Below are 26,957 nucleotides of genomic sequence, written 5' to 3' on the forward strand. Positions count from 1 at the left end.
TTGTAATCGTGATTATAAACCTGGTGACGAAAATATGTGCTATGAAATTGTTAAAGAAGGAACTATGTCTACAGTAAATACTGCATTTATAAATGGCCTGACAAGAGAAATAACATTTCAATCCATGGTTCTATCATCTGCACTTTTATTCATATTTTTTGGACTTCCGTTTGGATTTTGCCTGGCATCTATTCCAGGAGTCGTGGTTTTCATGTACTTCTGTATTTACTCTGGACACAAATCAAAGCGTTACAAATTCCCAAGATATGTACAATATTCCTCGTGTCTACATGTCTTCAAAGTATACAGGTTTTTGGGTTGCTGAGGTTTTGAGCCTGCAGCAAATTTCAAAAGTGGTCTAGTAAAATGCCCATTCTCAGTGAAAAAGATTTTAACAGTAAAAAATATTGATACCGCATTATACTTCAAAAAGATTGTTGGAACAGTTGCGATCAAGAAGTAAAAACAGCGAGGATACGCATGGCTGAGAAGAATGGCGGTGTCATCATCCTACCAAAGGTTGGGCATAGCAGCTGCCCTGCTAAAAGAAGCTTTGGACTTTTGTCAAGATAAATATGTTGGAGTTGAATTGGTAACAACTGAATGTCACGATGTTGCGCGGGACTTCTATTTTAAAAAAAGGGTTTGAATTGAGGAATATGTTCACAAGCGATTGGTAGGAAAATATTATTAGTTTGATTTATGAACTTGTCTACAAATTCAAGACTAATAAGATTCACGTATCACCATGAGTAGCCTATTAGATGCTTTATACTAAATAGAAGGCTGTCATTAAGACTGAATTAGATTTTAGAAATAGACGTAATGAACTAAGCTTACATCAAAAAAATTAATATTTACTACGCACATAATAAATTTTAATTTATCGGTTAAAAAAAAAAACAGAAGCAATATACTTAGTTTTTTAAAGTTATTAATGTTTGATAGCATTCCAGCATAGTAGAACATTAACGGCATAGCTTTTTTGATCTTTACTCTCTTTAGATTAGCTATTTTCAAATAAAAAACGTTGATGAGTCACGTTATTTCAGTTCAGTGTGCAGGGTGTAGTCGGCATTCCATTATCTTAATCATCATTACAATGAGTGGTTTATCGTGGAAGTGTGACTAATTTTTTGCAAATAAAACTATTCCAAGTGTCATTGAAGCAATAATTGTTTATCTACTATTAATATTAATCGGTTGTCGTAAATGTTCTTTTGTAATTAACACTTTATTCATTAAAAGTTTACATTTATGAACAAGATTAAATAAAATACAACAATTTGGAACGTTCATCATAAATCCCAAAATTATCTTTCAATTATAAACAGTTCGTTGCCAAAACTTCTTGGGAGAGGTGAGGTTTTTGACCCTGCAAAGTTTCGGAGGGGCAAAAAGAAAAAAACCCAAGAGACCAGAGATGGGTGAAACTCCAGGCACAAATGTGGGTTAAGAGGCTGAGTCAAGGGTGGCCATGCGCCCTAGAGGCAACTTGGCCGCCCCTTCCTCAGTGGAAGGACCTGCAAAGAAGGCCAGGAGTGGAATTCACGTAGTTCACGAGGACTAATCAGTCTGGAGAGACTGCCAAGCATATCACACTGGATTGCGACAAGCAACCAGGTTATGAATGGGATGTTAGCAAAGGGAAAAACTCCTGGCTCTTGTAAAGGGCACAGATATTGGTTTGCCTAACTAACATACTTCTCGGTTGACGTGTGAGGTTCTTTGAACATTTGGATCCTTGAATCCGTCCCTTCAAAAATAATAATAATGCATCATCCACACTCCCTTATTCCTTGATCAAAACTTTATTATTGACTATCAGGTAACCCGTGCTCTACAAGGGTCTATTTTAAAACTTGACAAATTGATACTTTACGTAATGAAAATTTGAAGAATTTAAAACAGGCCTAAAACCATCCTCGGTTAATTAAGAATCGATATGCAAAATTTCAAGTTGATCAGTCCAGTAGTTCAGTCGCGGATGATGATGCGTCAAACATAATTTTCCTATCCCGTACTAATATAAACCAGTTCTCTACTTTATTATAGTATAGATTGGTGAGCCTTAAAAGGTCCTATCCAACTAAGTTTTTTTGGGTTGCCAAAACATAGACCAAATCAGACACCTTTTGGGGGAAATTATTCAACTCTACCCACTTCTTCGTGAAATAACAATGATCAATGTTCTTACCCTCAAAAATCGATGGCAAGTGGAAAATATTTATAAAGGTGTCACTTTTTGTGAGTTAGTATATGCTATAGTATTTATTAAATAGGATATGGAAATTACATAATCTATTCCAGTCAACTTATGGTAAGTTGGTGAAATTAATTATTAGTTCAAAAATAATTATAATTTTAAAAGGAAATAATTGTCATGATACTGAGTTTTTGGTCAACAATATTTTTATATTGGAATTTATCCAATCATTAATTTTTCAGAAATTCTATTTGCATTAAACATTATTTATCGATTCATATAAATGTATTATACATGACAATGAATTGTTCAAAATATCCTATACTATAAATTAATATGCAACTTCGGTTTATATGTTTGGATGTTTATATGTTAGTTTTTCACCGGATCTTAAAAACGGCTCTAACGATTCTCACGAAATTCAGAACATAGTAGGTTTATAATATAAAGATTCGATTGCACTAGGTCTCATCCCTGGGAAACTAGCTGAATGACATTAAAAGGATAATTATTATTCATCCTTAGAAAAACAGCTGGTAATAAGTATTTCGCCGTCTGTTGGCGATGAAAGTGAGTGAGCGAGTTCATGTGTGTGGGACTGTGTCAAAATTATGACTCAGCTGTTGAACTTTTGTAATCATTCAATCAGGTACTTAGTGCCGGTTGCAAAAAAGCCGGGTTATTTTCAATCCTGATTAATTCCAGTAGATCCTTTCTTTTTGAAATGATCTTTGATTTGGTTCATGTGAAGTTAAAATTTAATCGGCTTTTGTGAGGGAAATTTTTGCAGTAGTTCCAAGACCAGGAAATTCTATTTTATTCCATAAGTAGAAGTTTGAATTGAGTCATACTCCGTTGTCCTGTCTGATGTCTGAATAAATTCATGTTCTTTCACATACTCCGTCAATTTGTAACAGACCGTATTGCCAAGTAGTATCTTAAAAGTATCGCAAACCTACTTTTATCTACCCACCAATCTTGCTTTTTTATTTTTTACTCAAGGGTCTTCAGGTTTAATGGCAACCGGTTGAAACGTAGGCTCCGCTAGAGACTATTTGAATTTTTTGAGGTGGGTTATTGGGCAGATCGATATCTTTGATATTTCTTTAAAAAATTACGAACTGCTGTCAGTTAATATCGTTATATATCCTTAGTCTGCGATCCTGACACGGAGAGAAAACTGATTGAGGGATAAAAGCATGGTCACAATACAAGGAATACTGAAGATGTCAGGTTTACTTCCTGACACAGTCAATCCAGATCTCCGGTCATGACTCAAAGAGAGAAGTCTGAAGTAAGTACCGATCTCCCCAAACTCCACCTCAAAAATTCAAGGAGTACAGAGCATAAGTTACGCCAGAACCATATTTACAAAAAAAAAAATATCTTCCAATTTATTAGTTTCTTATATTGTCCCTCAAGGATCCGTACTAGGACCTTGCTTTCCTAGTATATATATGATTCTGACAAGTGCTGCACCTGATATAGATTAATATGTGAGGCGTTCAGAAGCCAAACTGACTAACTCCACTTTTTTTTCAAATTGCGTTAATCACATGGCTGTGTTGCATTTATGAATACTTTTCATTTGCCAAACTGACTAACTCCATAGTTATAAGATTTACCACTAGAATGAGCTGAATTGCTATGCCAACTGAATATTTCACCAGCTGTTTCAGTGGCCAATTTGATTAACTCCACGTTTTCATAACAACTGATGTGCGCATGGTTGAATTAGTTCTACAAAAGTTTATTTCATGACTGTTTCGTTTTTATAACTACACAGTTAGTGGATAATGTGACATTATCGTTTTGTTTACTTCATAAATTGCAAAAAGTATCTACAATGAGTAACGACAGCAGTTCAAGTGACATTTTTGGTGACAACTCAGACTTGGATCCAGACTTTCTACCAGGTTCAGATTTAGATGCAAGTAATAATTCTTCAATTCAATCAAAAATCAAACCAAAAACTTTCAATAATTTAGGCTCTAATAGAGTTTACCAACCGGATAATGATGTTGAAGAAAGCAGTGACTCTGAAGATTCTGGTGTTAGGCCTAGGCTGGAGCCTGTAAGAGGTCGTAAACGTAAAAGGAATCCCAATAATTGGAATAGGGCACAACAGAACAAAAAAAGGCTTTCTGGTAAAGAGTACCAAACACGTTCAGGTTGTACAGTTCCTTCAAAAACTTTCAATGATAAACAGTGTAAGTGTGCAAGAAAGTGCAATGAAAAAATTTCAACTGAAAACAGGGAAAAAATTTTCAAATCATTTTACACTTTGAAAACTCAGATAGAACAAAATATTTTTCTCAATGGATGTGTGAAATCGACCAGTATTAAAAGACGTCGGCCTAAAAATGAATCCAAATCTCCCAGAAACCACAGTTTTTCATTTTTGCTCAGAGTTGAAAATGATGATATTCAGGTATGTAAAACTTACTTTAGGCAAACATTTCAAGTGTCTGATGGTCGAATTCACAGCTGTGCAATCAAGGATGACATCAGCAGCATTATTGATGAGAGAGGAAAATCGACACCAGGCAATAAAGTTGACATTTCAAGTGTTGTGAACCACATCAACTCTTTTCCTGCCTACTCCAGCCACTATACAAGAGCACACAATCCCAACCGAAAATATTTAAACCCAGACCTCACCATTAAAAAAATGTTCGACCTTTATGTTTTGTGGTGTGGAGAAAATCAAATAGCTCCTGTAAAAGAAAAAATGTATTACCATGTATTTTCAAATAATTTTAATTTACATTTCAAACCTCCACTAAAAGATACATGTCAAAAGTGTGACTGTTTCCAAAATAGACTTCTGGTAGCAAATAATGATGATAAGAAAGAAATAGAATCAGAGAAGGAGCTTCACCTTAGAAAAGCACAAAAAGCAAGAGAAAGTTTGAAAGAAGATCAAGAAAAATGTTCTGATGATTTGTATGTAATAACTTTTGATCTCCAGAAAGCATTGGCTTTTCCAAAGTTGTCAACATCTGTAGCCTACTACAAACGCAACTTGTATGTTTATAATTTAGGGGTCCACGTTTTTAACAATGCAACTGCCTACATGTATGTCTGGCCTGAAACAGAAGGTTCGAGAGGCTCGCAAGAAATCAGCTCTTGTCTGATAAAACACTTGACTGGACATGGAAACAATGCTAAACACATTGTTATGTACTCAGACTCATGTGGTGGCCAAAACAGAAATATAAAAATAGTTCTCTCTCTCATGAAATACTTACAAAATCAGACTGGAAAAACAGAAATTATTGACTTGAAATACCTCGTACCTGGACACAGCTACCTTCCAAACGATTCAGATTTTTCATTCATTGAAAAAAGAGCCAAGACAAGCAGCAATATCTTTTCTCCAAGAGATTGGTACGATATCATTCTTGGCTGCAGGAAAAAAGACAAGTACTTGCTCAAAGAAATGAACCATGAAGAGTTCCTCTCAACAGAGAACTTGGAAAAATGTATTACAAACCGAAAGAAAAATGAACAAGGTGAACCAGTTAACTGGCTGACAATGAGATGGATCAGAGTTGAGAAGGCTGAACCATTTGCTTTTAAATACAAAACTACTTTCTCATCAGAAATACCTTTTGGAAAAATCAATATCAGAAGGAAAAATGAAAACAGACGTCCTTTAGAAAGCCTTGCTAATGTCACACAAGATCTTCTCTATCCAACAACAAGACCGATCACCATGGCCAAGAAGAAGGACATGATGGACCTTTTGAAGTTCATCCCCCCTGTTCATCACCAGTATTATAAAAACCTGAAGACTGACAGACAAATCCTGCAACAAGGATCAGCCAGTGATGATGATGACGACTGCATTACCTATGCAGATTAGGAGTAGCCTATGTATAATTTTTTATACATACATAATTTTTCTAAAGTATGTATTTCACGTTTTTTACTTTTTGGATCATTAAATATTTCTAATTTTTACTTCCATTCTGTTTCATTTTCATTTCCCACTTCTTTTGTTCAATAAATTGCATATATTCAAACCACTTGGAAAATTTTAACAATATCTTTCAGTTGGCAATGTGACTAACTCCATACAAAGTGCCTTTATTTGGGAAAATTGGGAAATTGATTTTTTTTTAACAACTTTGAAGTGCTAAAAACTCAACCTTAATAGTAAGAAAATAGATGAGTTTATTCAAAATATCCTGGGATGATAATGTAGTTTTATATAGACAAATAACTTCAACAGCTTGAACTGAAAATTTTCATGAAATGGAGTTAGTCAGTTTGGCTTCTGAACGCATCAGCTATTGTAATCTTTTTCACTTACACACACTCTCTCACGTTTTCAACAGATTATGGAAACTTTTTTCTGATCAGCTGCTACTAGAGGGACCAATAATCCTCTCTCAGGGAACATCAGTGAATTTTCTTAGAGTTGAGACCTGTTCCAAAATAATGTTTTTTGTCGCAAACCCACTATATTCCTGATTCAATAAAATTGTTAGAGCCGTTTCGAGATCCATCCGACATACATACATATCCACAAACTCACATATTCAAACAGAAATTGCTTTCTTAGTATAATCATAGAGAAACAATAGCATAAGTAGATATCCCATGGCATAGGGCGTTTATGTCGAAACTTTTACTGTTATCTCAATCCGATAGCCCACGTAGTTCTTTCCCGTGAAGCTTCATGACGCTGGTAGTCTCTCATATTGTGCCGTTCATACACTCTTACCCGGTCAAAACAGTAAAAATCAACAATAATAATCGACAGCAATCGGCTTGGAATAACAGTAAATGTTGCGACATAAACACCCTATACCATGGGATATCTACTTACGCTATTGTTTCTCTATGGTATATTGACTTCAATGATTATGATTTCATTCAATGAGAGCTTATTACACAAAATAATAACAGCTGGCATCAAAAGCAAAAATGTCAAACATGATTGAAATTGAAACAGTAGCGATCATCAACATTATTATCTTCATCTGATCTAAAGTAACCAAATTATAGTAAAATTCACATCAATGTGTCAGCATTGTTTTAATCGGGAGCATTAATGCTATTACTGAGGAATACTGACAGTCAATGAACTATTATGCATATTCTCTAATATTTTTGAAAACAAACAATCAATGTTTGTGAATAATTGATTCATGGGAAAAGCTTACTTCTATGGAAGATATTTTCACATTAGGAAGAGCAATAACAGATATTTGGCCGTTCTAATAAATAACCCCTTACTTCTATGGAAGATATTTTTACATTAGGAAAAGCAATAACAGCTATTTGGCCGTTCTAATAAATAACTCATTTCTTTCGCCCAAATTATATTTTGGCCGAATCTCCTCATTCTTTGCAAATAGATTCCACAACGGACACTTCTGAAGTTTTAAAAATACCCTCCATTCATCATACTGAATTATTAGAATTTAATCGAAACTGTTTAAGCAGTTTTCGCAATGTCGCATTATACAAACAAAATTAGTCTTGATAGAAAAGGATGAATTGATTGAAGCAACTCCAGTCATAAAAGTTTGTTTTATGAAAAATTAAAATTATCTATACTCCAAGGTATAGCTTCCGATTGAAGCAGCAGTGCCCGATCAATTTGTTCTCGATAAATGCATTTTAATTAGTTCTTCAATTTGGTGCCAACCTAATGAAGTCATCTCAACTTGATGCCAACCTGACAAAATTATCAATTTAGTTGCCAGTAGTCAACAACTGTTTTGAAGAGGTACTCTTTCTAGATTATAGTTCTATAGTAACATATGATTAATGGACATTTCAATTATAATTAAGTGATTGGGAGAAGAAGAATATACATGCTAAAAGACGAACTTTACACCCTTAGAGTTGAAATATCGCTAAAAGATTTCTTAGTGAGATAATTACACTAATATTACTTCATTAAGCACATTTGTTACTCCTTTGAATGAAAAAGACTAAGAAATTGTCAAAAACCAGCAGATTTATTGATACTTAGAAAGACCGGTTTCTAAGTCTTTCTAAGTATCAATAAATATGTGGTTTTTGACAATTTCTTAGTTTTTTCATTCAATATAAATAATTACCACAATATCAACTCCTCAACTACACAAAAAGTGATTTGTTACTCCCTTTACATTAATTCCAAGTCTTCATAAAAATGTCTAAAAATTCAAGCGAGGCACTCATCGGGAATCGATTCCTAAAAAACAAAAAAATGCATAAATATTAGTAAAAATAATCCAATTCATCAGCAATCTCTATAAAAATTAGAAAGGAAGTGGTGGATGTGAAAGAGTTCAGCAGCTTGAGGCATAATTGGGAGATAAGTTGAATAATTAAAATATGTGCACAAAAATAAACATTTCCAGCCAATTCTATTGATTCAAGAACACACACTAGAAGTAATATTTAGCACTCTTCTGTAGAATAATAAATATGATAATTTTATCCAAAAAACTATTTTTGCGAACATGAGCTTGAAAATCGTTTCATATTTGGTACACGATCATTTCGTAAGTAAAAACCTATTCCACTTCACATAAACAAGTCGAATCTGATAAGATCTGATCAGCTGTTTTCAGCACAACATTTTTTTTTTAAGATTACGTCCTAAGGACTCCAGTTATGGAGTATAAGACAAGTCAGGTCAATAATTTTACATAAAAAATTATATATTTACATAAATATGTAATTTTACATGAACAATTTCAAAGAAATGACCCAGAAATAACATTTCCAACTGGAAAACATTACTGTAATCGTGAAATTGATTATTTTGAGATTTGACTTACTTGTGGAAATAATTTGCAAAGTTCCTTCCATAGATTTTTAAGTATTGAACGTTGATCACGTTGGCTCTGGAAATGAGAAAGAATCAACAGTCAGTAGAAATACGAATACCGTAAATCAATAACCAGCCCACCACAAAATCGTTTATCAAGAATAATGTTTCTAATATACAGTACTATACTATATTCACTAACTAAATGAATATTATTTAATACAGAGTAGAATCAGTATTTAGTAATCTATGTTTGGTTTTGAAACATCGGAATTTAAAAATCTACTTTGTGAAAATAATTAAGAACTGAAAATTTTGTGTTTATGAAAATCTACAAGACTTAACCTATTTCGGACTATGTGTAACCTTATCTAAATCTGGGAGAGGAGTAGCACAAGGCTACCTTATTTTTCCTCTCCCTATCATTTTGATGATTTACTTATTGTATGAATCAATAAAGAATCATTTGAGGAGAGCACTATTTTTTTCTCAATTTGATTTGTTTAATCTAGTAATTATTTAGCGTTGTATTGGAGGGTTGAGTGTAAGAGAGGGCCGGCTGCGCCCTAACTCCGCCCTCCTAGGTAAAAAATGAAGGCAGCGATTCTATTCCATTCTCTCTCTATTTGTTTGTTATCACAAAGATAGTTTCCAAAAAATGGTGACCTTGGTTGGAATAGACCTCAAATAGCCACAATGAGCTTGACAATATAGGGAATATTGTCCAGGATAGTTGCCGATAAAATACAAGAAGTAACAAGGAATATAATTAAAATATATCTTCATATTTATGTATTTATTTATTCATATGAAAATACAATTCAGGTAAAAACAACAGGCATTTGCCCAAAACTGCTTCAAACCTTAATTTGGAATACACAGTCTAAAGGTTATGCTACTTACGTAACTTAAATGATAATTCGTACACAATTTTGAGTCCAAAAAAATGTATCTACTACAATTTTGAATTTATCAGATTGATCAATTTCCAAATACAAATCCAAACAAAACTCTTCCTTCACAATTGCAAAAAATATTGAAATTTTCACTCAAATCCACAAACTCATGTAAACATGATACATTGAACCCTGTACTAAAATTATCACAAGAAAACCGTCCATTTCAAGCAAAATAATTGAACCTACCTTATTCAATAGGATTGTTGGAATGAATGAAACAGGCGGCCTTAGAATGTCAGTTGATTCTCCATGCTCTTTGAGCAATAGATCCCCTTCGGAGCCAGCAGCACATTCCTGTATCGGTTTCCAGTCAACACCATGGTCCCTACAACACTGAAGAAAAAAACATAGATCACTTTCAAAATTATGATGCTTATGACATTTTCACACCAACAATGGAGAAATTGGTAATCACTATTAAACATGCATGATACATTTATTTTTCCTACAGTTACGTTGAAAAGTGCCCATTGCTGCACTGATTACAGAACGTAAAGAATCACTTTTCCGCTCTAGTGCGGGAAAAAATTTTCTGCACTCCAGATTTGCAACATGGCAACGCAAAATACTTAGTAGGTTATATGGAGCACCAATGCAGCAAAATCAAAATGAAGTTGGTAACAGTGACTGCTGTGGCTGCTATAGTGAGCCGAGGTGCAATGAAGCACAACGAGCAAATTATTAAGTATATATTATAACCAAGGACAACATTTTTATTCAATTTGACAATAAATTAAGGTTTTTATCGATAATAAAATTACACAGAAAAACATTTGATGCATTTCAGGCAATTTTACCCATAATTACCCACTTTTCATATTCAATGGTAACTGTAGGAAAAACTTAATGTGAAATACGTGCGCAAAGTTCCTCTGCTGCACTCAACAAACCATTCCAAGTAAACGTTTCTTTCGGTGCAGCAAACTGTCACTTTGCGCACTAGTTGCACAAATAACTATTTTAATCTACTTTCAATTTAAAGAAAATATAATTGCTATAATTATTACTAAACGAGAATCCCAATTAAATGCTGTAAATCACCCGGAAGACTTCTGCTAATGCAAATATTGACAACAGGGTAAAAAGCTTAGATGGAAATTCGATGAGTGATACTATACTAAAATTATTTGTCAGCCCGGGAAAATTAGTCATCCTTTGTATAGTAGCGCTCATCGAATCTCCTTCTAAGCTTTTACCCTGTTGTCAATATTTGCAGTAGCAGAAGTCTTCGGGGGTGATTTACAGCATTAATGGGATTTTTGTTTATTAATAATATTCATTAATTAGCATTTGAACAAATGCAACTTCAAACTTATTTTCATCTGTATAATTGTTATAGTTTACTGATTTCATTCACAAATTAACACCAATGGAAATTTCAAAAATAATTTCATGTATTGAGTTAAAATGGACGATGAGGCTTTGGGCGTGTATGCTATTCTGCGACTGTATAAGGATCAAATTGAATAACTCAGTTCAAGCACCAATTCAGGGCTCGTTGCTATCATCTAGCGTATTCCATTCATAGCATATAACTACCGAAAACGCAGATCAGCATTAAATATGAATCATGTTGCATGAAAAATATCCAAAGAAGTAAAGGAATGAGAATGAGAGAGATAAATTACAACTTAAATTATAACAATGGTTTACATTTTCCGACACTGCAAATTCTTTAAACTTTCTTGAATGACAACGCAAAATACTAGCAAAACCAAGCTCCTTGTACGCTAGCGTCAACTAGTCTCCCCGACAGCTAATTCCCTACTGGTTCAGAGGGGACTAGTTGTCGGGACCGAAGACGACAACCAAGCTCCTTGCACGCTAGCGTCAACTAGTCTCCCCGACAGCTAATTCCCTACTGGTTCAGAGGGGACTAGTTGTCGGGACCGAAGACGACAACCAAGCTCCTTGCACGCTAGCGTCAACTAGTCTCCCCGACAGCTAATTCCTACTGGTTCAGAGGGGACTAGTTGTCGGGACCGAAGACGACAACCAAGCTCCTTGCACGCTAGCGTCAACTAGTCTCCCCGACAGCTAATTCCCTACTGGTTCAGAGGGGACTAGTTGTCGGGACCGAAGACGACAACCAAGCTCCTTGCACGCTAGCGTCAACTAATCTCCTCGACAGCAAATTCCCTACTGGTTCAGAGGGGACTAGTTGTCGGGCCGTAGACAACAACCAAGTTCCTCGGACGCTGACGACAATCAAGCTCCCTGTCAGTTAAGCTCCTCTCTCAGGAGCTCAGTTGATACCCTCGAAAGTGGTTTTAAAAGGAGCTTTACTGACGAGCTTAGTTGGCGCGTTCCCCATCTAGCATTGACCTTCAGCAGGTGTTGGAGAGGTCTGCAGAGCATCTGCGGTCTTCAACCTCATGGTTCCCGGTAAATCGTCTCCAGCTAAATGAGAGCAAGACACAAACCATAATCTGCAGTTTGTCGAAAAGTATGCCTCATGATCAGGAACCTGTGAAGCTGCTGGATTCAAAACTCAGCTGGGCCAGCCACATCCAGCAAGTGACCAGGAGATTGTCCCGAATCTGTTTCCTTTTGCTAGAACTGAGGGGACATGTGACGGAGGCATATCTGGTCATGGGTATTATGCACTTTTCAACTGTCATATCTCTTAGGCTCGACTAAAATCGTACGACTCCAGTCGAGGAGACTCTAGTCTCTCAAATTTTATGATTATTATGAATAATATTGTCTTATCTAAAATGATGAAACATCACTTTAATCAAACATAACCTCACTTTTATTAAAAATGCATGGTACTATGCAACTTTAGTCGAGGCTCGACCAACATGTCGAGTAGACGGTCGACTCAGTCGCGAGGTCGCGGAGACTAGAATCGACTGGTCTGAGTGTCACCATTTGAAAACACATGCTGCGTCGGGAAGAGACTAGAGTCGCAGTCTCTTCTCGACTTGAGTCGCGTAAGTGTGTGTTGAGCCTTACGTTCTACCCATGTGGTGTCATTCAGTGGACATACTGAAGCTGCAAAAACGGGCTGCCAGGTTCATTACTACAAGCGAAGATCGTGCTTATTGCAAGCCCATTTTTGCTAGACTGGGTATTCTAACTGTAATCAGCCACTTCCTCCTTCATTGTCTAAGGGTAACCGTCCACTGGAACCGTATTCAACCGATCCGTTCGGCCGTTGGATCGGACGAATCTGCCGGCTGAATATGGTCATCCATTGGAACCGTTTACGTCAGTCTAGTTGCCAAAAGTATTGAATCAACTACTATCATAGCCACCAAAATTTTTCATAAACAAAGATTATTATTGAGATTTTGAAAATTGAATAAACAAATATCCACTAAATTAGTTATTCATTACAATAATCTAACCGGCAGATTCGTCCGATCCAACGGCCGAACGGATCGGTTGAATACGGTTCCAGTGGACGGTTACCCTCAGACAATGACAGAGGAAGTGGCTGATTACAGTTAGAATACCCAGTCTAACAAAAATGGGCTTGCAATAAGCACGATTTTCGCTTGTAGTAATGAACCTGGCAGCCCGTTTTTGCAGCTTCAGTGTGTCCACTAAATATCCAATAAATCAGTTATTCATTATTAAGCAATCTTTGTTCACAGATTCCTTTGAACATCATGACGATGATATCTTTTGTCTCGCATATCCCACAGTGGGACATGATCTTGAACCAAACTCATCAACTTTTCATTATCCATGGTTACAACTTTATAAAACAGAACAACTTCAAAAAAAAAAAAAAACAACTGTTGTGACCGGTTTCCTGAGAACCAGGGCTTGTTACGATTTCCAGGAATTTCTGAAAAATGACCTATCTCAAATGCTAACAGGCTAAATTGCCATTAAGTTGAATAGCAAGGCCTTGAATGATAATTAATTTCGATTTGATTTTGATCATTGCCATCTTGATCAATTGGTTTTTAGTTTTGTTTTCATATTTTATTTTTGACACTAGCCGGTAACCCGTGCTCCGCAAGGGCCTATTTTGAATCTTGATAAACCGAAAACTTGACCTTTCCTTGTGGAATCTTGAAGAGTTTGAAATAGGCCTAGAACCATCCTCGGTTAATTAAGAATCTATATGGAAAATTTCAAGTTAATCAGTCCAGTAGTTTAGACGTGATGATGCGTCAAACATAATTTTCCATCCCGTACGTGTATGAGCCAGTTCTTTCCTTTATTATAGTAGAGATACGTTTTTCAACTTGGTGCTAAACTGATAAAGTGACAGGACTCAAATCTTGTTTAGGAACCTTCCTCGACTTAATGTCAACTTGACAAAATTGTTCTGGTTAATAATTTAGTTGCCAATTTTAACCATCTGTTTCGAAGAGGTAGTCTCTCTAGATTATAGTTCTATATTAACATAATATATGGTATGTATTCATGTCCCATGAGTGGAGTTTGAACAATAATTCTGAAAAATCTAGAAGGAAAATTGAAATTTGGGCTTTGAGGTGCACGAGATTAAAGAATATTTTTAGAATCTATGTGCAAAATTTGGAGATTCAAATCATTCCCGTTTTTTCGGTATGCAATACACAAGTTGACATGTTTTGTTGCGAACAAACACAACCCTACTCTTTCTTATTATATAGATGACTCCATCGATCCTACAAGTGTGGATAATGGATGAAGAAAAATGTATAAAGATAAAGTACGAGACAGAAGATCGGTGCTTTTATATCACACTAGCCGTCAGGCTCGCTTCGCTCGCCATATCCGTCTAGCCAGGGGACTCCGCCCCCTGGACCCCCGACTGTATCGTCCAAGAATGAGATCAGCAGGCTCGCTTCGCTCGCCTGCATTTTTCATTTGAGCATTTTTATCATAATTTATTATTAGTACGATCCAGTCGGGGGTCCAGACTAAACGGTCTGACGTTATTCTTTATATTTAAATAACGATTAGCCTCCTGCTTGGCATCAGTCGGTAGAGCATGAAATATTGATATAATTATAAAAATTAGGTCGTGGTTTTTTTTTTTTAATAGGACATAGTCTCATAAAAATCTTTATAGGCCCAGGTATGAGCTTCCCCTATAACTCTTGTAATTCATTAAAAAATAAATATATATATTATATATATATATATATATATATATATATACTTATCCTATAGTGTTGAGGAATTAAAATAAATTGCACACCATAAACAATTTGATATATATAATAATAATGCAAAAAATAGATCAAGGCAAAAATATAGAGAGCGATAAAAAATATATAATAATAAATAGAACAATAATTGAATCAGTAAAATATCACAGGCTAAACATTATACTCTAGATTTATAGCACGAAACATTACCATGTGCTTTTATTTTAAATCATATGCATCCTTTTGCATGTAGCTGCGATATAAGCTTGCTAATACTTGTCGACTTGGACAATTCTATTAAAAATAGGTTCCTTAAGATCAACTTGATAAATTGGCAACTAATAATCCAAATATATAATTATATTAAAATTCTCTAGTATCTAATAGATTTCTTTGTAATGAATATATATATTTTATCTCAGGGTGCAAGATTCGGCACCTGATGGAATAAGTAGAGCAATTCATCTAGTGAATTAGAGCTACAACAAACTATCGCAAATTATATTGCAAAAATTAAAGATCATATGAATATGTTTTAATAGCCTAGATTTTATACTTCTTTGATTTATTAGAATTTTCTGAAATGTACTGATTCATTATTCCTTTAATAAAATACCTTTAATACTATATTTACTTGCGCAAGTATTTTTTATTAAATTCTTAATTTATAAGAAAAACCCTTTCGACGAGCTAGCTTTGATTATTAGATAAATTCGAAGCACTAAGGGCGCCCATCACTAATTCAATTTTCTCACTCACGTGTCGAAATCTTCTTATAAGCCGCCGATGTCGATCCAACTCCTGGTGGTCCTGGACTATGGTAGCCGGAATCGTCTCTTCCAAGGGGTTACAAAAATTATTTGAAATTGAAAATGACTTCTGCTTTATAAGAGCATCACAAAGTCTTTTAAGAAATTTAATAATTCAAACTAACTTTAGCTTTTACAAGTTATAGTAAGGTATTGCGCTCTAAAATATTTAGGGTCCTCTCATGGTGGCATTTGGCAGGCGAGTGATGGTTCTCCTTCCTCAATTTTACAATTCTTATTTCCGACTTTCAAATTTACATAAAATTTGAATATCCTAGTCCTCCGCCATTCGAGGTTCAAATAGATCGTACTACAATATTAAATTATTACTTATGTTGTATGTTAATAATTCTTTGCCTTCGGGCCATATCCATAACATAGACTATATAACATTTTTACATAAATCCCAATCATTTATAGAAATATATAAATATTTTTGAATTGGCATACTATTGCCGCCTATCAACTGCCATTATGTGATTGGTGCATGCAAATTGTTTCAGTATTCATGCGCTTGGTAACCTCCTATTTCCTGGATACATTTAATTATTTTTATTAGGTTTTTTAAGTATGCTCTCTACATGCTGTTAATATTCTATATACTACTATTTATTTCATGCTTCCTAATAGTTAGCCACGTGACCATTTGTTCTTTCAATTGCATACCGTTTTGCTGCAATAGATCTCTGCCAAGGGGTTGGTCAGATTCTACGTTGCTTGGCTCGGTCGATCGTTAGGTCGTCGATCATGAATGTATATACCTAACCTCAATCTTCAAAAAATTTTATATAATATTATATATTAGCAAAAAAAAAATTATTTCAATCCTTTTTAGGTTATTGTACCGTTTAGCCAGAACAAGCTGATGCTATCTAATCTTTATTGTTATCTCATTGGCGATATTAGCCAGTTACTTTATTCAGACCTATTAGTACTTCAGCTAGGGATTTTTACATCTACCCAAATTTCAAATACATTACAACGGATATGGCGAGCGAAGCGAGCCTGACGGCTAGTAATATAATATTCCCAGGAATAGTTCTGATTGAAGTAGCAGTGCCCAATCAATTTTTCCGCGATAAATGCATTTCAATCTTCAACTTTGTGCCAACCTAACAAAGTCAACTCAACTTAATGCCAACCTGACAAAATTATTAATTTAGTTACCAGTTAACAACTGTTTCGAAGAGGTACTCTCTCTAGATTATAGTTCTATATTAACATATGGTATGGACATTTTTCAATTATAATCAAGAGAATAAGAATATACATGCTAAAAGACGAACTTTAAACCCTTAAAAACCACCCTTAGAGTTAAAATATTGCCAAAAGATTTCTTAGTGCGCCTCTAAAGGGCCAACTGAACATACTCACCAAATTTGAACGTTTTTGGTCCGGTAGATTTTTAGTTCTGCGAGTGAGAGAGTGAGTCAGTCAGTCAGTCAGTCAGTCAGTCGGTCAGTCAGTCAGTGAGTGAGTGCCATTTCGCTTTTATATTTATATAGATTTCAATGAAAATAAAGCTTTGTTGTGATTGTCTCAACGTACCTGCATTCCTCTTTCTTCAGGGCTCATATTGTCATTGATCATACAGGATAGCAACGCGAGCAACGTAGTTTGATCGTACACTTTGGCAATGCTACATGCGTGAACTTTGTTCCCATAACACTCCACGGAGCCGTGTTGACAGGAGAACTTGTATTGGCCATCCTCGATGTAAGTCTGCAATCATTAAAATGCACCATATTATTATTCAGAATGAAAGAATTTCAAGATAGGAGAGGAGAAATTAATTTGATTTTTCTGAAGATAAGAGGAGAAATTACAATTACTAATTACATAATTATATTATCATAATACATAATAATTATCTAATTATATAATTTGTAATTAGAATTGATTTTTCTATCCCAATTTACGCGAATCATGATATTTCAGGTACTGTTGCTGGTGAGATGTTGTGATATCTATCCATAATGAAAACCCTGGTTTGTTGTCAAAAATATCACCATAGAGAAACGATAGCATAGATATCCCATGGTATAGGGCGTTTATGTCGCTACGTGTTCTGCAAAGGTGGAATGGGAGGAAGGATGGGTAATGGCTCTTGTGTGTTCTTTGAATCTTATATTAAAATTTCTAGCTGTTTTACCTATGTAAAATTTGCTGCAATCTGTACAATTTAGTTTATAAATTCCTGGTCTATTGTATTGAACCTGCTATTTTGTAAGTTTTATTGTTGTGGTATGTGAGAGTGACGTCTGCTGTATGATTGTCGGTATTGTATTTGTCATAGTTTTGCGGATTGTTTTTGTTGTTTTCAATTTTTTGTAGTAGTTTGTCAATCAATGATGGTTTGTATCCATTTTGTTGTGCAATATATTTTATTTTGTGCAGTTCAGTGTTGTAATCTATAATACAATACCGACAATAATACAGCATACGTCACTCTCACATACCACAACAATAAAACTTACAAAATAGCAGATTCATTAAAAAAAAAATGAAATACAAGGTTGCATACAGAACCAAAAACTCACTGAAGAAGCTCTTGTCCCCACACAACACCCCTCAACATCAATACAATAGACCAGGAATTTATAAACTAAATTGTACAGATTGCAGCAAATTTTACATAAGTAAAACAGCTAGAAATTTTAATATAAGATTCAAAGAACACACAAGAGCCATTACCCATCCTTCCTCCCATTCCACCTTTGCAGAACACATTATCTCCACTGACCACACACACCCTGACATAGACATTAACCTCGAAATATTCCACTATTCCCACAAAAGCAGAAAATTAAATGTACTAGAACAGTTTGAAATATACAAATATACCAAACAACAGCCAAACAATATTCTGAATGACCAAATCAACTTTTCTCCCACACACTGTTTGACAAACTCATTTAAATCCTCCTCCATTAACCGCCAAACCTCCCCTCCACCCCCACCCTGACCAAATACTCACCCTCATAACCTTAAATACTTCAGTCTCTGTTTGGTTTGAAAATGTGCATTACCAGCACGAAACGGTCATCGCACATCAGAAATACGATAGTAATAATAATAGTGAAACGAACATGGATAACCAACTAAATCAATTTTACTCTTAGAGCCGGCTTCCGAGCTCGGGATTTGGCTAAGTTCTAGACTTTAAACAGCTGGAGTCAGAAAATTGGCTTTCCGAAACGGGGCGTAGTCGTAGTCATTGTCATAGTCACGTTTGAATTAAATTTCGAAAAAACTAGAAAATTGAACACAAAATAAAATAAAGAGAAAATAGTGTAAAGTTTCAGCTATTTTGGATTATTAGGGAATTTTTTATTTTGTCAAGGAAAAACTCGTTTCCACTCAGCTCAGCTTGTCTTCGCTCGGATTTTTGTGGCGACGAGACGAGCGAAGGCGAGTGGCTCCCTACTGATATGATGGGGCGTTAGTTTTCTGGTCACATTGCAGCGTTAATGGCAGGACAAACGCGAGCAGCTCGAGTTGGCCGTTAGGCGAGACATTTGGCAAGCGACTTGGAAAGAGTTTGACTTAAAAAAGTTCTACATAATGTTATCCAACAATCAACATATTTGCATGACTTTAAAACAAGTTCAACTTCATGTTTTCTATTGAATGATTGATTTGAAAGGTTATGTTTGATAAATATTTTTTCACTCATTCAGTCCTGATTTCCAAAAAACGTCAAGGGCCAGACCACCCAGACTAGCGTTTTCAGAGGGCGTTTTAAGAGTCGTTAGGGCACAAAGCTCTCCGATTGGTTGATTGTGTTGAAAAACGATAAATATGGTCTGGCCCTAATTGAACTGTAATATCATAACAACAACAATATTATGAGTTAAGGAATAAACATATTGAATCGCATCACTATCATGAAATTCAGTGCTTGTAATAGATTATTGTTGGGTAATATTTGTTTCTCAGACAGATCGATCAAGTGCCATTGATCAATAACTGGTCAAGAACCAACAAGAGAAATGACTCCTCCCCTATCTTTGCACTGCGCCTGTACAACGTCCTGCTTGTTAGTGTAAAGAACCTGCAGGGTATTGCTTTTAGAAACAGAGTCGAGATCTGACTGAAGATAAATCCATTCTACTTTGTGAATGAATATTTTGATGCCTACAAGGACAGTATAGTTTGTTTTGTCATCATGTTTTTTATCGTCATCTATCCAGTATAAACTTGTCATGGATGTAGAAGGAGGAATTGCGGAAATCTTGTGTGGCAAAAAATTATTTTGATACTGTCTATATGGAAATCGCAGTCCTTGGCAACGACTTCAAGTATTCAAGGATGGGTTACATTGCATTTTTATAAAAAAGAAAGGAGTGACTGTAGTCGAGTGGATCAGATGCTGACTTTGTAATTCAGAGGCCCGGGTTCAAATTCCGGCCCGGGCAGGATATTTTTCCCGGGCCACTCCCGTATTTCGGATGGACACGTTAACCGTCGGTCCCAGCTGCCTAATTACAGTCGTTAGGTCATGTCAGAGACCCTGAAATTGATCAGGTGCGATCTAACAGGTCACTCGATATCAACATATTATCAGAAATAAATTGGTAATCATACCTTAGCCTTGCCATATGGAACGAAATCCAAGTCAATTAAATGCGGCGCTCTCTCATATGAAGGCAGAAGGTGGTGCAGGAAGAAACTGCGTGAATCAGGACACAAACATTCGTAGAATACACTTATTGTCACTGGTTTGGCTTTTGTCTTCTTTTGGCTGAATGTATGTACCAGGCTATCTTCTTTAAAATTCAGAGATGCGTCATCGGCTATCTGAAATAATAGAACATTTTCATTACTAAGATTGTTTGAAATATGTTTTTTAATACTAGTAGTTCTGTGAACAGTAGACCTCACGCAGTATTCTCATCCACAAGTACCTGGTGTCAACTGTTTTAAATGTTAACAAACTCAGTTCACGTTTGAATTTGTATTTCATATGATATAATTCATCCAGTTTCGTAATGATCTTTCTATCTGATGAAAATTAATTTTTTAGAATCAAAAATATTATAATTTCTCCAGCATTATTTAGTTCATTTGTTTACTTTTATTCACCTATTAAATTAGTTTTTTCGAATGTGAGAATATTGATACTGATGGGCACGCATAATAATACCATGACTGCAAAACAAAATATTGAAACCAAAGACCTTTAAGGCCATTCCACACAGCACGTGGCGTGCGTGACTGGACGCACGCTAGCTACTTTTCAAAACATCGCTTCCCAGCTAATCAAATGAAGCAATTCACATAGCAGCCACGGCCACGCGGCAACGCTTGCTATACTAGCCACGCGTGGCTACCGTTCGCTCTCTGAGCGATCTTTTCAAACGTGTCCAGCCACGTTTTGGTCCGAGCATGCGCAGAACGTATACTAGACGTATACTATCGTATAGAACGTATACTATCATTGTCAGCCTCAAGGTCGCGCATTAAATGATGGAATTCGCCATAGGTCTTCCTTTTTTTATTGATTGGATGTACCCACTGGTCCCGTGCTGTCACCGAATACAATAAAACCAGCTCATTATCATTACTACTGCTGCTGTTGGAGTCATCAAACCAAGGTAAGCCACAAGAAAATCCAGATTCACACCACGGGACCGTCGGAGTTGACATCTTCCTGCATACTGACGGGAAACGTGGCCGGTATAGCATCGCAACAGTCGTGGCGGTGTGAATTGGCATGTGGCTAGCGTGGCCGGCGTGGCGTGCGTCCAGCCACGCACGCCACGTGCTGTGTGGAATGGCCTTAAAACTGCGATTAGACCAAATTTATTAAAAAAATGTTAATAACTCAATCCTTATAGATTATAATAGATTGAACATAACTTATCATACACATGATGAACATATGTGTTTGTCAACTTCCGTTCACTCTAATAGAATCTATAAGGATTAAGTTATAACCATTTTGTTAATAGCTTTGGGGTGAACACAGCTTAAAGATGCATACCTCTTTAATGTCTTTGATTAAAACTATATACCTTATACAAATACAGTAATAGACTGGCTTCTCCACACATCTTTGTAATCACTTGTCAGCTGATTAATGATGAATAATTCTATAGTCTGATTTTTACTTTCCTTGCCCTATTAGGTAAGGAAAGTATTGCTTTCCGAAAAAAATTAAGGTACCCCAATTTCTAAATTTCTATACGTTTCGAGGTCCCCTGAGTCCAAAAAAGTGGTTTTTGGGTATTGGTTTGTATATGTGTGTGTGTGTGTTGTGTGTGTGTGTGTGTGTGTGTGTGTGTGTGTGTGTGGTGTGTGTGTGTGTGTGTGTGTGTGTGTGGTGTGTGTGTGTGTGTGTGTGGTGTGGTGTGTGTGTGTGTGTGTGTGGTGTGTGTGTGTGTGGTGTGTGTGTGTGTGTGTGTGTGTGTGTGTGTGTGTGTGTGTGTGTGTGTGTGGTGTGTGTGTGTGTGTGTGGTGTGTGTGTGTGTGTGTGTGTGTGTGTGTGTGGTGTGTGGTGTGTGTGTGTGTGTGTGTGTGTGTGTGTGTGGTGTGTGTGTGTGTGTGGTGTGTGTGTGTGTGTGTGGTGTGTGTGTGTGTGTGTGTGTGTGTGTGTGTGTGTGTGTGGTGTGTGTGTGTGGTGGTGTGTGTGTGTGTGTGTGTGTGTGTGTGTGGTGTGTGTGTGTGTGTGTGTGTGTGTGTGTGTGTGTGTGTGTGTGGTGTGTGTGTGTGTGTGTGTGGTGTGTGTGTGTGTGTGGTGTGTGTGGTGTGTGTGTGTGTGTTGTGTGTGTGTGTGTGTGTGTGTGTGTGTGTGTGTGGTGTGGTGTGTGTGTGTGTGTGTGTATGTGTGTGTGTATGAGTGTATGTGCGTCTGTGTACAAGTTATCTCATCTCCCAATTAACGGAATGACTTGAAATTTGGAACGTAAGGTCCTTACAATATAAGGATCCGACACGCACAATTTCGTTCAAATGCGATTCAAGATGTTGGCTAAAATGGCGAAAATGTTGTCAAAAACAGGGGTTTTCGCGATTTTCTCGAAAACGGCTCCAACGATTTTGATTAACGTTATACCTGAAATATTTATCGATAAGCTCTATCAACTGCCATAAGTCCCATATCTGTAGAAATTTCAGGAGCTCCACCCGATCTATGCAAAGTTTGATTTTAGATTATCAATTATCAGGCTTCAGATTCAATTTAAACAAAAAAATTCAAGTGGAAAAGATTGAGCATGAAAATCTCTACAATTAATGTTCAGTAACATTTCCACATAAAATTGAAAATAAGCTCGAAATTCGAGAAAATGTGATTATCCAATTGCAAACTGTATGCAACTGTTGATTCTATTAATGATTCACTATTAAGAGATAGCAGACCTCGTGTGTCTCCAGCGTTATTGCCCTGTCACCAGCTGGCTCAAATCTTTGAATAGTAGACTTGAGATGCGCGGGAACACTAGCGTCAAGTGATCAATTTTCATAACGACAAGGAAAGTTGTGTGAGTGCGCCACACCAGATTTTTACTCTAATATTGGCGTATGAAGGAGGCTCCTTTTTCCTTTTATATTATCCTTGAAATGCTGTCACCTGGTCATATGGGACATATATATGATTCATATATTTATCTCATATTGATCAGGATTTTAGAGTTTTATTTTACGAAAAGTTTAATGAACGGTGTTTCTGCCTTTGAACAGTTTTGTCATCGACAGAAAGATTGTTTATTTCACTTGTTATCAAAATTATTGTAGTTTCTCTTTTGTTTTTCATAACAAACGTGCTCGGCTTGTGCGACTGATAAAAATATGTATTTGAAATGGCTTCATGTTTGGCATTGACTGAGTTATATATTAATACCCAAAATTTTACTAGTGGTGTGTGAGCTCGTTCGTTAGGACTGTGAGTAAAGTCCGGCTGTTCTGGTGAAGGGGATAGATTTTGTTCTTGTTTTATAATACAGTTTTCCTGTCACAGTTCGGGCAGTTTAAAGAGAATTGTATTATTGAATAAGAAGGGATCTGAACCCACTTCATTAGATCAGTTTTTTTATTTATTTTTCATTAATAATTAACGTCGCGATTAACCAGTGGATGCCAAATTGGGGGCCATTATCATAAAGGTAGGTGACTACTGAGTCATTGTTTTAATTTTTCCATAACCACAACAAATTTAATCTTCACTAGCAGCCAAGCGAGTAGCCCTTGAAATATTCATCTATTTATTGTTATTTCATAATTTATAATTATAATTCTAATTTTTGTACAAATAATTTATTGTTTTGTTTTAATTATCAAAACCAGTACGATCATTTCTTGTTTTTCATTTCCCCACCTTTACATAATTGGTGGAGGCTCAAGGGTTTTTAATCCAGCTTTTAAAATTTGGACTTTTCCGGTTACCTCATTGAAGATTCAATTTTTGTGGTTGCATTTTTCATTATTAAATAATTATATGTTTTTATTTCAGTGAAATTATGGGTGAAGTAGTTGAGTTTAAACCTTACGGGGCTCTAGAAACAGTTAGTAGGATGAATTTCGAGGATTTATTGAATTTGTGGAACAATAATTGATTACTAATAATGGATTTTAACGGATGGAGAATGATGATTATAATTGAACAGATTAATTTTGAGATTCACGATATTGGAAGATTTACGATTATTATTGATTTTGAATTGCAAAAGCTATGACAATTGAAGATTTTGTACGATTGCAAGATTTATTATCAATTCTTATTAGAAAGAATTAGATATTTATGATGAGATGAGAAATTAATGATTATTAAGATATGATTGAATAGGATAAATTTATTATTATTGGAGAGATATCGATATTTGAGATATGGAGAATTTATGATTATTGAAACCAGATTAATTGGAAATTTATTATTTATTATTGAATAGAATTGGATTGGAACAGATTAACAATGGAAAAACTTAGACCGTTACTATTACCGAAATTTTTTGATGGAAAAGATGAAGAATTTGACATTGATGATTTTTTCAACTATTTTGAAAAGGTTGCCTTAGCGAACGGTTGGGATGAAAAAGATAATTTATTATACTTGCGGTTTTGTTTGAAAGGAAGTGCTGAGAAATATTTTGACGTTATTGAGAATGATTTGACTCGACAGGACAAATTTGAATATATGCCAGTGAAAGAAAAATTGGTTAATTTCTATCGATCTCCTCTCAAATTGTGGAAACTAGAAAAGGAATTAGATACTTGTAGCATGGAATTTGAAGAAGATGGTAGAGATTTTGTAGCACGAGTCTTATCCCTATGTAGAAAAGTAGATTCGAATATGCATGAATCTCGGATTATCAGGATAATTTTAAGAGGTTTGTCTTCAAATATATTTGAAAGAATTATAATGTTATCAAATAGTACTATTGTAGAATTGTATAAAAATATTGAGAAATATGAATTATCATGTCAGTATTTGAATGAGTGGAAATTTGGACAGGTGCAAGTAATTAATGATATTATGGAACCAGAATTTGAAGAACTATTGGAAATCGGAAATGAGTTTGAAAATGAGAATTGTTTAGAAAATGCTATTATCTGTGATGATTTTGATTCTTGTAATTATTATGTTTCAAATGAAGTGGATGTATATTGTCATGTTAGTAACTTCGAGATTGAAAATGGGTTGGATGAAGTTCTTATTTGTAATGATTGTGATTTGAATGAGGAAGATATAATTTACAAAGAGGATAAAGATAGGGAAATGATTAAGGAAGAGTTATCAGATTTATCGGAAAGTGATTTGGATTTCTCTTTTACGATTGATAACAGGCCGTTTGAACATTTTGTGAACTCTGGTATGCGTAATGATTGTGAATCTAGAGGAGTCAAGATGCATCAGAATGTTAGTCTCGTGAATAATAGGACTAATAGAAAAAGAAGACGTAAGAAATGTAAAGTTTGTGGTAAACATAATCATTTTACGCGGAATTGTTTTTACAACGTTAATTATGCTTATCGGGTTTATAAAAGGATGCATAGAATTTGTGAAAAAGAAGGCTATGATATTAGAGTGTGTTCTTTTGATGGCAGAAAGTTTTCGGAAAATGCTAGACGTAAGAAAGCATATTTTACTGATAGGACACAGGAGTTTAGTACTAGGCATATTGATGAAAATGTTTTAGACGGCGGTCCATCAAATATTGATAATTCAAGGAATGAATTAGGAGGTTGTATAGTCACTGAATCAGGTTCTACTTTGGAAGGTGTTAGGCACAATGGGATATATGTTAGAAGAAACTATTCTAATACTGATGATAAGAAATATTCAATCTCCCATAAACACGAGATTGATCTTGTAGATATTAAAATTAATTATAGCCAGAAATGTGGATCAGCAAATAATGGTGTTGAACGAAATATTACTGACTCATGTTCAGAGTTGAAAAGTGGTGTAGATAATAAAAGTTTTGTTAACAAGATGAATGAATCAATAATCATCGATAAACAAGAACCAGGCCATGGAAATAGTATATTGAACCGATTACAGAAAAAATGTGAATCAGCGATTTGTGTGAACAGTGAAGGTGAAAATACAGAGTCAGATTTGAATTATTGTAATTATCCGAAAGATATGAAGAATAATAAAATTGAAACTGATGGAATTGTTATTAATGAGAGTTCGGTAGAGAAATATGATGACATAATTTTGAATAGTTTGGAAAGCGTGTCCCAGTTAAGCGTTAATAGCGATGAAATATTTATTGAAACAATAATTCTGGAGAGGTTTGAAAAACGAACTCAGACTCAGCAGACTCAGCGAAAGTATTACATGAGACAATATTGCTAGTAGAACGAGGCCTTTTAGCTGATTTGCAGTTGTCATTCAATGAAGAACGCTGAACTGTTTGGGACTAATACATCATTCGATGTCAGATAAATTGAAAATAATCATTGTCCGATATGAAGAATGATTAATATTATGTTATGTGGAAATATTATGAGCTAAAAAGAATAATGATTAGAGTAGAATAAGATAATTAGAATAGAATTTTTATTAGATTTTGATATTTTTACTAATAATGAACTTTTCAATTTTGGGATTTTATGATTTTTTTTCACTGAGCTTGTAGGTAGTGATAATTTCAATCGTTT

The 26,957-nt window shown here is 35.3% G+C and overlaps 2 protein-coding genes across 2 annotated transcripts; one reads left to right on the plus strand and one right to left on the minus strand.

Annotated features, from left to right (window-relative positions):
- Nucleotides 1-6: 6 nt before the first annotated feature.
- Nucleotides 7-1,161, plus strand: LOC111047525 (N-acetyltransferase family 8 member 3; the record flags this gene model as incomplete). The annotated part of the gene is given in 5 exon segments (XM_039444208.1): nucleotides 7-258; nucleotides 260-327; nucleotides 330-631; nucleotides 633-676; nucleotides 782-1,161. Coding segments are annotated over 5 exon segments (739 nt in total), but the record flags the coding sequence as incomplete, so codon positions are not given.
- A 7,116-nt stretch (nucleotides 1,162-8,277) lies between these two features.
- Nucleotides 8,278-24,241, minus strand: LOC120355617 (GILT-like protein 1). The gene is made up of 6 exons (XM_039444205.1): nucleotides 24,237-24,241; nucleotides 20,439-20,676; nucleotides 17,400-17,573; nucleotides 10,130-10,276; nucleotides 8,995-9,060; nucleotides 8,278-8,402 (listed from the first exon to the last, which is right to left on the minus strand). The coding sequence occupies exons 1-6, from the start codon at nucleotides 24,239-24,241 to the stop codon at nucleotides 8,373-8,375; spliced, it is 660 nt and encodes a 219-aa protein (XP_039300139.1). The 3' UTR covers nucleotides 8,278-8,372.
- Between the last annotated feature and the right edge of the window lie 2,716 nt (nucleotides 24,242-26,957).

This window comes from Nilaparvata lugens, unplaced genomic scaffold, assembly GCF_014356525.2.
Source record: "Nilaparvata lugens isolate BPH unplaced genomic scaffold, ASM1435652v1 scaffold3588, whole genome shotgun sequence".
Taxonomy (NCBI): Eukaryota; Metazoa; Arthropoda; class Insecta; order Hemiptera; family Delphacidae; genus Nilaparvata; species Nilaparvata lugens.